This window comes from Mesoplodon bidens, assembly GCF_964165515.1.
Source record: "Mesoplodon bidens genome assembly, chromosome: 3".
Taxonomy (NCBI): Eukaryota; Metazoa; Chordata; class Mammalia; order Artiodactyla; family Ziphiidae; genus Mesoplodon; species Mesoplodon bidens.
The window spans coordinates 18,918,745-18,931,912 of record NC_138178.1 but is presented as its reverse complement, the minus strand read 5'-3'; the positions used below and the strand labels follow the sequence as shown (position 1 = coordinate 18,931,912).

The 13,168-nt window shown below is 40.6% G+C and overlaps 1 protein-coding gene across 7 annotated transcripts in view; it reads right to left on the bottom strand.

The window, feature by feature from the left end:
- The window catches only part of ACBD5 (acyl-CoA binding domain containing 5), a gene marked incomplete at its 3' end in the record, with an annotated part of 34,548 nt that overhangs the window by 15,475 nt on the left and 5,905 nt on the right, over positions 1 to 13,168 (bottom strand). For 4 of the 7 annotated variants that reach the window (XM_081228717.1, XM_081228719.1, XM_081228720.1 and 1 more), the window contains 4 exons: positions 10,278 to 10,350; positions 7,282 to 7,396; positions 2,034 to 2,168; positions 678 to 881 (listed from right to left, as the gene is read on the bottom strand). In XM_081228717.1, the coding sequence (XP_081084843.1) occupies positions 678 to 881; positions 2,034 to 2,168; positions 7,282 to 7,396; positions 10,278 to 10,350 (527 nt within the window). Of the gene's footprint in view, positions 1 to 677; positions 882 to 2,033; positions 2,169 to 7,145; positions 7,179 to 7,281; positions 7,397 to 10,277; positions 10,351 to 13,168 lie in introns of all 7 variants that reach the window. The other 3 variants (XM_081228721.1, XM_081228716.1, XM_081228715.1) reach the window with 1 other exon arrangement.

The window sequence follows — 13,168 nt, the reverse complement described above, 5'->3', positions numbered from 1 at the left end:
ATTTATTACATTTTCAAAATTTATCTGCTCTATATTATTTTCATATTGGGAGATAAATTTGATTTACTTTCTTTTAACTTACCAAAATTTTAAATTTAGTCAGTAATTTTTATGTAAAAAGATTACAAAGTATTTTATCATGGAATTCTAAAGACACTGTCCAGATCAAACTTATAAAAACCTATCAACTTTATAAGAAAAAACTACCAGCTAGGACCCTAAACTTGGGATGCAACTGTGCACATTTGGTTGTTATATTAAGAAATGGTATTTCTTGGTTTCTCTAGTGAATTACAGCAATGTCCATAATTCACTGTGTACACACTATAGGCTCACTCCTAGAGCCGTAAATTATGAAACGACTATACCTTATTTTGCTGACCTGAGAACAAAAGTATCATATAATTAGAGATGTGAGTTAAAAGAAAAAATTTCAAAGACCTTATTTTTAAATTCCATACAAAAACACAACAAAAAATATTTCAAGAAAACTATAAAAGCCTTGGCCCTATTTCGGTCTTTCAAAGCTATAAACCCTTATAATATTAATAAACCTTAAGATGTTGCTGAATAGAGGTTTTAAAAATTCTCAACAGCTCCTAAGTATCCTAAAATTATTAAAAGAACATATTACTCATAGGAAAGAAGCCAGAGACACAACTTTGACGCGACACTACCTTGGTGAACGCAGACAGCAGTCTTTTCCGTTTGCTCCAAGGTTTGATCGACAGATTTTACTGTCTCGGCGCCTCTGCCATTCAGGGAAGGACTGGCATGAATGTCGTTCTGTACACCCTGAACAAAGCTGTCTTTTTCATAGCCATTAGTGACAACAATTTCCAGGTTCTTAGGGTCTGCAGATTTCTTCATCAGTTTCTTATCTTTTATGTGAAAACGGAGAGATTCATAAAAATTCACTGTAGGAAAACTTCTGTACACTATGTTCTAATATCAGGTAGTCATTTCCCCAGCCTATCATAATCCATTTGAAGGGCTTCCTACGTGGATCAGAGAGATGGGATGCTCCTTGAAAAGGGGTTAATTATATGCTGAGAGCTCACCCAAACTGCGTTGGTTTCAAAACTGCTTCAGCTCCCTGTGAATCTTCTAGAACCCCCTTTTTTTTTTTTTTTTTTTTTTTTTTGCGGTACGCGGGCCTCTCACTGTTGTGGCCTCTCCCGTCGCGGAGCACAGGCTCCGGACCTGCAGGCTCAGCGGCCATGGCTCACGGGCCCAGCCGCTCCGCAGCATGTGGGATCTTCCCGGACCGGGGCACGAACCCGCGTCCCCTGCATCGGCAGGCGGACTCCCAACCACTGCGCCACCAGGGAAGCCCTAGAACCCCTTTTAAGAGATCAATCTCTTGAGGTCTTTTCACTCCTTCGGGCATAGGCAAATTGCTCTATGAGACCCAGCCATATATAGGTCTACATAGCCAATAAAAAGAGCCTTCAAAGAAGGTATTATTTGTCAGCCTTTACTGGAAAGTGAAGGCAAAACTAAGCTGTATGGTTTGTTTTAGTGTCTTTCTGCGTCCCCTTTCTAAACTAGTCTCCCCAAGAATCACTGGTACTCTTACTCACAAGGCCCCCCTAATGCAGTACCCCACGATTCCAATGTTCCCTCTTCATCAGAATCTCTGCCTGTATCCTATTCTCTGGAATCCATGCCATTCTTGACAAGATATTGAGAATTTAACTTGTCTCTTCTCCTTGGTAACATATGCATATTCATATGCATATGCACAATACCTTAAATGAAAACATTTCTAATGCAGCATTTCAGGCATTCCATCTAGAGGAGTGGCCTATCCTTGTTTGCCTTCAATTAACATCAATCCATTTATGCTTAAGGTTGGCTGTCCCTGAACTCTGTAGTAGAGCCTCTTGGTCCACAACGAACCTGGTTATAGGGTCAACAGCCCACATCGCTCCACGTGCCCTAATCGCACACAATGCCAGATAAGTCCAAACCTCTCCATAGCCTTTCGCCTTAGTTAATGTAGAGTGATTAGCTCATAACCCAAAGATTACCGTTATCACTTTGTTCTGCTCCTTTCACGCCTTCCTGGGCCTCCTCTTCCTCAGATTCAGCTCCACTATCGCTGCTTTCAGCTTTACCATTAAGAGTTTTGGCATTTGGTGTAGAAGTTAGAACATTACCAAGATCTGAAATGTGAAATGACCATTTAATCTGTAATGCTATAACACACAATCATGTTGTAATTTTAAAATAATACTGTAATTCACAAATAACTAATAAAATAATATTGAAGTAAAAAGTTAGAATTTCAACATATAATGAACAGTATTATTTTCTTTGACAGTAAATATACGTACATTCCATTAATTCCTCCAGTTATCAGTTCACAACAAAATGATAAAGCTATCTTAAATCCTTTCTGAACAAGGCAGTGGATAAATTATTTTTAAGGTAACATCAATCAAAATGTAAAGTTAAGAGATGAATGATCTTTAATACACAGTAAATGAAGAGACAGTTGCTATAGGCTAGCATGCTGAAAACATAAACAGCTTTGGCCCTAAAAGCAATCTTATCAATATTATAGGTGGACTACATTAAAAAGGTTTTTTTTAATAACTTTATTTATTTATTTTTGGCTGCATTGGGTCTTTGTTGCTGCACGCAGGCTTTCTCTAGTTGTGGCGAGCGGGGGCTACTCTTCGTTGCAGTGCGCAGGCTTCTCATTGCGGTGGCTTCTCTTTGTTGCGGAGCACGGGCCCTAGGCACACGGGCTTCAGTAGCTGTGGCACATGGGCTTCAGGAGTTGTGGCTCACAGGCTCTAGAGCGCTGGCTCAGTAGTTGCAGTGCACAGGCTTAGTTGCTCCGTGGCATGTGGGATCCTACCGGACCAGGGCTTGAACCTGCATGCCCTGCATTGGCAGGCGGATTCTTAACCACTGAGCCACCAGGGAAGCCCCTAAAAAGTTTTTTATCCTTTTATTACCTTTAGGGCTTCAGGTGCACAACTTACATTATTATGTCTTTACAGTTAAGCTTTTTTTAAAAAAAAAGCATTAGTAAATGTGATTCATCACTTAAAAAGGCAAATTGTCCTATTACCCAAAGTCATACCTTGAGAGTAAATACATGGAAGCTTCTCAAACATTAACATGGATAGGAATCACCTGAGATCTAGTTAAAAGGTAGGTTGTGAATCAGTAAGTCTGGGGTAATCTAAGATTCTGGATTGCCATAAAGCTCCCATGGGATGCCAGTGCTGATGGTTACTAGACCCCATTCTGTGATACTGGGAATTATAGTTCTGGAACTCTGAGATACTGAAGGCATCCTAAGTGGCTCTTGGCTAAAAACAGTGGTCTTCCTCCATAAACTTCGGGGCTTTATGTTCAATTATACAAGTCCATTTTGGATGCTGCCATGCATCCCAAATAACATATAAAATCTCCATTCATCTTAAACAGTCAGGCCTATATTCTTATTCTTATTATATTCCCTAATTAGTAGAATTAAGGAGTAAAATTTCAATTCTATCATAGGCATTATGGTCTATTCTCTCTTAGAGAATCATGATGGCAGCATAGCTTGTGAATCTCCCTTACTCTTTCCCTGACAACCAGGAAAAAAAAAAAAAAAAGACAAAAAAATAAATAAAAAACAAACACTCACCACCCACAGACACCTTCAACAAAACAAAGCATCGGGGAACCCCCGAAACCCCCATCAAATGGATGGCTGCAGCAAAACTACCTGACAGCGTCACAGCGGTTCTGTGACGAGAGTTGCAGAAAGCACAGAGAATTACTAGTAAGCCCTACTCAACATGCAAAACTCAACGGAGTACACCCTATTCATAGACTAAAGGATAAAAGCCACAAGACTGTCACAACGGACGCAGAAAAAGCACTGGACAAAATCCAATACTCTTTCATGAATATAACGCTGAAGAAATTGAGGATACAAGAGAATTTCCTCAATCTGATAAAGGGCATCTACGAAAACTCACTAGAATCATACTTAATGTTAAAACACTGAATGTTTTGTTGCTAAAATAAGGAACAAGACAAACATGTCTGGGCTTCCCTGGTGGCGCAGTGGTTGAGCGTCCGCCTGCCGATGCAGGGGACACGGGTTCGTGCCCCGGTCCGGGAAGATCCCACATGCCGCGGAGCGACTGGGCCCGTGAGCCATGGCCGCTGAGCCTGCGCGTCCGGAGCCTGTGCTCCGCAACGGGAGAGGCCACACAGTGAGAGGCCCGCGTACCGCAAAAAAAAAAAAAAAAAAAAGAATCCACCTGCTAATGCAGGGGACACGGGTTCGAGCCCTGGTCCAGGAAGATCTCTAATGCAGCAGAGCAACTAAGCCCATGTGCCACAACTACTGAAGCACGTGTGCCTAGAGCCCGCGCTCTGCAGCAAGAGAAGCCACCGCAATAAGAAGCCCGCGCACCTCAACAAAGAGCAGCCCCTGCTCGCCACGACTAGAGAAAGCCTGCGCACGGCAACGAAGACCCAACGCAGCCAAAAATAAAATTAATTAATTTTAAAAAAAAGGACAAAGATGTCTGCTTTTGTCATCTCTATTTAACACTGTACTGGAAGTTCTAGTTAGGGCAATAAGGCAAGAAAAATAAATAAAAGGCATCCAGACTGAGAAGGAAGAAGTAAAATGATTTCTGCAGATGACATGCTCTCATACATAGAAAATCCTAAGTAATCTACAAAAAAACTATTAGAACTAATAAATGGTCAAGCAAGGTTGCAAGATACAAGATCAATAAAGAAAAAGTAATTGTGTTTCTACAAGCTACCAACAAACAATCGAAAAATGAAATTAGAAAATTCAATTTACAATAGCAGCAAAAGAATAAAATAACTAGCAATTGAAAGAAGTTAAAGCACATTTAAATAAATGGATTAGAAGACAATATTGTTGAGATGACAATACTTCCAAAACTGATCTATGATTCATTGCAATCCCTAACAAAATTCCAGCTGGCCATTTTTGCAAAAACTGACAAGCTGATCCTGAAGTTCATACGGACATGCAAGGAATCAAACAATAGTCAAAAATGGGAATTCCCTGGTGGTCCAGTGGTTAGGGCTCTGCACTTCCACTGCAGGGGGCGTGGGTTCAATTCCTGATCAGGGAATTAAGATCCCGCAAGCCGTGTGGCACGGCCAGAAAAAAAAAAGTATAGTCAAAACAATGTTGAAAAAGAACAAAGTTGGAGAGCTTACACTTCCTGATTTCAAAACTTACTATGTATATATATTCTGAAAAAGCCCATGTGACATAGATAATCTGTTCTACTGGGCCTAAACGGCTACTTTTTTTCTTCTTTTTTTTTGCGGTACGCGAGCCTCTCACTGTTGTGGCCTCTCCCGTTGCGGAGCACAGGCTCCAGACGCGCAGGCTCAGCGGCCATGGCTCACGGGCCCAGCCGCTCCGTGTCATGTGGGATCTTCCCGGATCGGGGCACGAACCCGTGTCCCCTGCATCGGCAGGCGGACTCTCAACCACTGTGCCACCAGGGAAGCCCTCAACGGCTACTTTTAAACAAGATGCTTTATTTAAGAAACAAACTGAAGATTGCAAACTGTCTTGCAACTTGGCAATATCTTACAAAATTGGAAACACTTATCAAACGCCCACATCCTTTGATCCAACGATTATATTTCTAATATAATTTCTTACAGATATACTTCCACATATGTAAAGTAACATTTGTACATGGTTATTTTCAGCAGCATCTTTTGAAGATCAGAAGAGGAAACAGGGCTTCCCTGGTGGCACAGTGGTTGAGAATCTGCCTGCCGATGCAGGGGCCACGGGTTGGGGCCCTGGTCTGGGAGGATCCCGCATGCCGCGGAGGAACTGGGCCCGTGAGCCACAACTACTGAGCCTGTGCGTCTGGAGGCTGTGCTCCGCAACAAGAAAGGCCGCAATAGTGAGAGGCCCGCGCACCGCGATGAAGAGTGGCCCCCGCTCGCCGCAACTGGAGAAGGCCCTCGAACAGAAACGAAGACCCAACACAGCCAAAAATAATAAATAAATAAATTAATTAAAGATGCCTTGTGAATGGAATGCCAGAAAACAAAAAAGGATGGCCAGGCTGATTTTTTTTTTTTTTTGCGGTACGCGGGCCTCTCACTGTTGTGGCTTCTCCCGCTGCGGAGCACAGGCTCTGGACGCGCAGGCTCAGCGACCATGGCTCACGGGCCCAGCCGCTCCATGGCATGTGGGATTTTCCCGGACCAGTTCACGAACCCGTGTCCGCTGCATTGGCAGGCGGACTCTCCACTGTTGCGCCACCAGGGAGGCCCCAGGCTGATTTTTATTTAAAACATATATAATTGTCATTTAGAATGACTCTTAGAGCTCATTTCACTCTGTTTTCTAAAACAATTTAAAGAGCAAATGTTTATGGTTAATACCAGCAAGTCTGCAGATTATTCAGCTCCTGCTAGTATGTAAAAAGATAAGACTTTCAATTCGTTACTGAGAACATGAAAACTGAACTCTAAAAAAAAAAGACCAAGTGAGGTGAATTCACTGACGTCTTGTTTTAGCTAGCTACACTAGAGTTAAACCATACTATAAACATATTCACTTAAAATTAGCTAGCAAGTCATTTCAGCCATAGCAATATAATAGCTAATATAATTAGCTAATATAATTCATAAAGCAAAATAGAAAATATGAAATATGAATCATAAAAATAAAACCATGACTTCTGTTATAATTTTGTATGCAAATGAACCGTCTGTCATGTTTTAATAACCTAAGGGTAAAAATTACGGTTTATACCAACAAGCACCTACTGAATAACACAGGGAACTCTGCTCAATATTCTGTAATAACCTAAATGGGAAAAGAATTTGAAAAAGAATAGATACATGTATATGTATAACTGAATCACTTCACTGTACACTGAAACTAACACAACATTGTTAATCAACTATGCTCCAATATAAAATAAATTTTTTTTTTAAACTCCGAAAAAAAAATTAGGGTTTATAATATTTTGGAACTTTATGCAATGTATTTGCTTAAAAGAAAACTCTTGAGTGAAAAGCCCATAAGTTATATAAATTTGTGCAGAGTTCTTTTGGCATATAAATTTTAAACCAAAGTTTCACATGGATTTCATTATTCCTACCTTCTAGGTATTTAGAGATTTTCTCCACTCGGACTGGCATGTGAAAGTAAAAAAAAAAATTAGACATATAATATAAATATTAATGCATGCATAATGTATCAGCTGCTGAATGAAAAACTAGGTAAAAGAGTCCAACCTGAGGTTAAATCAGAACTTCTGCCACCCTTTTTGTCTTCTACAATTTCATAAAACGGACCAATGACATGTAGCAATTCTTCAACTTTTTCAGTCATTGGCATAGTTTCAAGAATCTGTAATCAAAAGAAACAAATCCTGTGAAAACCAACTATTAATATGATCCACACTAGCACCAAATAATATATTTATAATTTACTTACTGATAACTTTGAGATTTGAAGTGCTTTTATAGACACCTGAAAGTATATATGTTAATTACATATTGATGCATATACCACCCTAGGAAAATTTCAAGTAAAAATTTAAAAGCCTTCTTATTTTGAAAACTATTTTACATAAACTTCGTGTAAAATTTTATACAATAAGCTATAGATTGTGCATTAAGCACTAAAGGCACTAATGTAAAATAAAATAGAAAATTTTGGGGTTAGAGTAAAATTATTGTGTCTGTTCTTTAACACCAAGGTAGTGTTTTCTTTTTGTTTTTTTTTTTTTTTTTTTTTTTTTTTTGCGGTACGTGGGCCTCTCACTGTTGTGGCCTTTCCCATTGCGGAGCACAGGCTCCAGACGCGCAGGCTCAGCAGCCAAGGCTCACGGGCCTAGCCGCTCTGCGGCATGTGGGATCTTCCCAGACCGGGGCACGAACCCGTGTCCCCTGCATCGGCAGGCGGACTCTCAACCACTGCGCCACCAGGGAAGCCCAAGGTAGTGTTTTTAAAAGGGTGTTAAGTAAAGTAGGAAATGGCAACCATTTTCAGACACCTCCATAACTACGGGCCAATTTAGAATCATCAAGTTTAAAGAGCAAGGTAAATTAGGTGAAAAGTATTCAAATAAAGAGCCATCAACTGATGACTGACAAAATAAAGTATTTCTATATATGGAATATTTTGCAGATATTAAAAAGACTATGATTAGTTCTGTGGGTGCTGACTGGAAAAATATCTATAAAATTTTTTTTACAGGCAAAAAGCTAGTAGCTGCACAGTATGTTTAATATGATACCATTATTGTTTTCCTTTCTTTTTTTAAATAATAGGATATATATATACACACATGTCTTTTCTGTATCAATCTACAAAATACAATTAAAAGTAATTACCACTAAATAGTTAAAATGGAGGGAATGAGGAAAGATTATAACAATATTTAAAGAAAAAAGAATGTTATCAAACCAAAGCTGTACATTATCGTTCTCTCTCTGCTTTTGAAAGACTCCTTTGTTCTGCTACTGATATACTTAACAGCCAAAAGAACTAAGCTCTGACCTTTTTTATAGAAAAACAAAGTCCACCAAATAAAAATTGTGAAACTGTAACAAAGTGCACAACTTTGAGCAATGTAGAAGACATTAAAACAAATTACTCTGAATCTACCAAATAAAAATTACTACAGAGATTAATACTATCAAAGCATCTGGCAAAAAAATATTCATTTTTTACATATTTTCTCTATGTTCAAAGACTATTTAAGATTATTATACAGATCTAGATTTCACAACTTCCGATCCATTACCAACATAGCAATACAAATGTTCCTTTATAAAAAGGCAGTAAGATCGGGCTTCCCTGGTGGCGTAGTGGTTGGGAGTCCACCTGCCGATGCAGGGGACACGGGTTCATGCCCCAGTCCGGGAGGATCCCACATGCCGTGGAACGGCTGGGCCCGTGAGCCATGGCCACTGGGCCTGCGCATCCGGAGCCTGTGCTCCGCAGCAAGAGAGGTCACAGCAGTGGGAGGCCCGTGTACCACAAAAAAAAAGGCAGTAAGATCATCTTACTGATGATCAAAATCAAAAATCCATGATTTCTTCATTAATTTGCTCCTTGAAGAGCTAGTTAATAAAGAATGCCCTCTTTACTAGTTACCAGAGAAACTAAAAGCATCCTTGTCTTATTCTGCTTCTGAAGGATTTTTGCATTCACAGAAAAATGCTTGTTACTGATAAATCCAGTGATAGAAACATCTCAACTTATGAGTCAACACTTGTATGAGAACACTGTTGGGCAGTCTTATTACCTATTTCTCATAAAAAGTTTCAAAACAGAAATGTTTTCAAGACAGCCCAGTTAAGTCCCACACTCCTGAGTAAGGGAAATCAGTATTTGAAAAGATTCCTATCTATATACTTCCTGCAGAAGTCAACGATAGAGAAAAATAAGAAAGATGAAAAAATGAAAACACGAGACTTCCCTGGTGCCACAGTGGTTAAGAATCCGCCTTCCAATGCAGGGGACACGGGTTCGATCCCTGGTCCGGGAAGATTCCCACATGCCACGAAGCACCTAAGCCCGTATGCCACAACTACTGAGCCTGCGCAGCCCACAAGCCACAACTACTGAGCCCGTGTGCCACAGCTACTGAAGCCCACGTGCCTAGAGCCCATGCTCCATGACGAGAAGCCATTGCAATGAGAAGCTCACGCACCACAATGAAGAGTAGCCGCTCGCTGCAACCCGAGAAGGCCCGCAATGCAGCAACAAAGACCCAACACAGCCAAAAATAAATAAAATAAAATAAATAAACTTATTAAAAAAAGAAAAGAAAAGAAAATAGCATGTCCCAACAATGTGACACATCTGAAGGAAAAAACATTTACCTCAAGATGAACTTTGATGAGACAGATAAAGCCCTGATAAGCTCAATAATCTAGATTCTATATTCTAACATATTACAATCTCTTTGTTCCTAAAAACAAAGCAGCTAATTTGCTTGATAACAAAACTAAATCAAAGCTGCTCTAAATAGGGACCTCCCTGGTAGTCCAATGGGTAGGACTCTGTGCTCCCAGTGCAGGGGGCCCAGGTCCAATCCCTTGTCAGGGAACTAAATCCCACATTCATGCCGCAACTAAAGAGCCCACATGCCTTAACGAAGATCCCGTGGGCCACAGCTAAGACCCGGCACAGCCAAAATTAATAAATAACTAAATATTTTTTTTTTAAAAAACTGCTCTAAGTAGTTTTATTTTCTATTGTGAATTATTTTCCCTACCTTTTTCATTTCTTCAACGTATGCAATCATGGCTTCCTCTTTGGTCATATCACCCAATGAACTCCAAGCATCCCTAGAAATAAAAATATCCAATTAACTACAGAAAGACACCTGATTTCAATTGCTCAGAATACAATTTATAGTTATTGCTATAGGATCATTAATTTAAAACAGGCTTTACTTAAAGCTATATTAATGTTTCCAAAGGATCTCTTTAAATGCACCACCTTGAAGAAAAATATCACAGTGAATAAAATGGCAAATTAAATAGTAGCTAAAACTAATTAGTACAAAACCTATCTGTAGACCATAGATTATAGGGACTACATTTTATAGTCTCTATAATCTCTATATACATTATAGAGACCGTAGACTGTTCATAATTATTTGCTAAGAACTCTTTAAAAGTCTTCGGGCTTCCCTGGTGGCGCAGTGGTTGAAAGTCTGCTTGCCGATGCAGGGACACGGGTTCTTGCCCCGGTCCGGGAAGATCCCACATGCCGCGGAGTAGCTGGGCCCGTGAGCCATGGCCGCTGAGCCTGTGCGTCCGGAACCTGTGCTCCGCAACGGGAGAGGCCACAACAGTGAGAGGCCCGCGTACCGCAAAAAAAAAAAAAAAAAAAGTCTTTATATCATTATAAATAACAGTGACAGGGCTTCCCTGGTGGCGCAGTGGTTGAGAGTCCGCCTGCCGATGCAGGGGATGCGGGTTCGTGCCCCGGTCTGGGAGGATCCCACGTGCCGCGGAGCGGCTGGGCCCGTGAGCCATGGCCGCTGAGCCTGTGCGTCCGGAGCCTGTGCTCCGCAACGGGAGGGGCCACAACAGGGGGAGGCCCGCGTACCATAAAAAAAAATAAATAAATAAATAAATAAATAAATAACAGTGACAAAAATGAACATTTTAGAAACTCGACATGAACTGTCACAGTCATGTTTCAAATAAACAGAAGTTTTGGTTAATTTTCTTTTTATTTATTTATTTATTTATTTATTTATTTTTTATTGGCTGCATTGGGTCTTCGTTGCTGCACGTGGGCTTTCTCTAGTTGTGGCAACCAGGGGCTACTCTTAGTTGCGGTGTGCGGGCTTCTCATTGCAGTGGCTTGTCTTGTTGCGGAGCATGGGCTCTAGGCACCTGGGCTTTCGTAGTTGTGGCTTGCGGGCTCAGTAGCTGTGGCTCACGGGCTCTAGAGCGCAGGCTCAGTAGTTGTGGTGCACGGGCTTAGTTGCTCCACGGCATGTGGGATCTTCCCGGACCAGGGCTCGAACCCGTGTCCCCTGCATGGGCAGGCGGATCCTTAACCACTGTACCACCAGGGAAGCCCATGCCTGCATTCTAGAGCCCGCGCACCTAGAGCCCATGTTCCACAGCAAGAGAAGCCACCACAATGAGAAGCCCGCGCACCGCAATGAGGAGCAGCCTCCGCTCGCCACAACTAGAGAAAGCCCGCGGGCAGCAACGAAGACTCAATGCAGCCAGAAGTAATAAATAAATAAATTTATATTAAAAAATAAGAGTCTAACTCTTGAAAAATGGAAAAGGTTTCTTACTTCTAAAAAAAAATGAAAATGTGAGGGACAGGAAAATTTTAAAGCCTCAAATAATGAGAAGAGCCCTTTGAAATTTTTGCCTAAAAAGAAAACCTCTCATTTTACAGATATTTTCCAGAAGCAGTTTAACTCCACCAAAGGTCAATTCTGAGGAAAATCATTAAGTAAATAAATAAATTTTCTTCCAACAACTTAAATAACATATTGCTCTTACATTTAACCTAATATGACCAGTCAAAAAGATCTTAGAGGAAAGTACATGACTAAGAAATCCTCAAAGATGAGGTATCACCTCACACCAGTCAGAATGGCCATCATAAAAAAATCTATAGACAATAAATGCTGGAGAGGGTGTGGAGAAAAGGGAACCCTCTTGCACTGTTGATGGGAATGTAAATTGATACAGCCACTATTGAGAACAGTATGGAGGTTCCGTAAAAAACTAAAAATAGAACTACCATATGACCCAGCAATCCCACTACTGGGCATATACCCTGAGAAAACCATAATTCAAAAAGAGTCATGTACCACAATGTTCGTTGCAGTTCTATTTACAATAGCCAGGACACAGAAACAACCTAAGTGTCCATCGACAGATGAATGGATAAATATGTGGCACATATATACAATGGAATATTACTCAGCCATAAAAAGAAACGAAATTGAGTTATTTGTAGTGAGGTGGATGGACCTAGAGACTGTCAAACAGAGTGAAGTAAGTCAGAGAGAGAAAAATAAATACCGAATGCTAACACGTATATAGAGAATCTAAAAAAAAAAGAAAAATGGTTCTGAAGAACCTAGGAGCAGGACAGGAATAAAGACGCAGACATAGAGAATGGACTTGAGGACACGGGGAGGGGGAAGGGTAAACTGGGACGAAGTGAGAGAGTGGCATGGACTTATATATACTACCAAATGTAAAATAGCTAGTGGGAAGCAGCCACATAGCACAGGGAGATCAGCTCAGTGCTTTGTGACCACCTAGAGGGGTGTGATAGGGAGGGTGGGAGGGAGACGCAAGAGGGAGGCAATATGGGGATGTATGTGTATGTATAGCTGATTCACTTTGTTATACAGCAGAAACTAACACACCATTGTAAAGCAATTATACTCCAATAAAGATGTTAAAAAAAAAAAAAAGAAAGAAATCCTCAAAGGAGTTTAAGGACTTCCAATGCAGGGTGAAGAAACTTAGCCATCAAAACATGTGGCTCTTAAAGACTTACTCTGCCAATTAGCACACTCTGTTCCTGACATACATGACGTATGGTCATGTTAGACATCAGACATCCTGTTAGACATTTGTCACCTCTTCAATAGTGTTTAAGAACATCAAA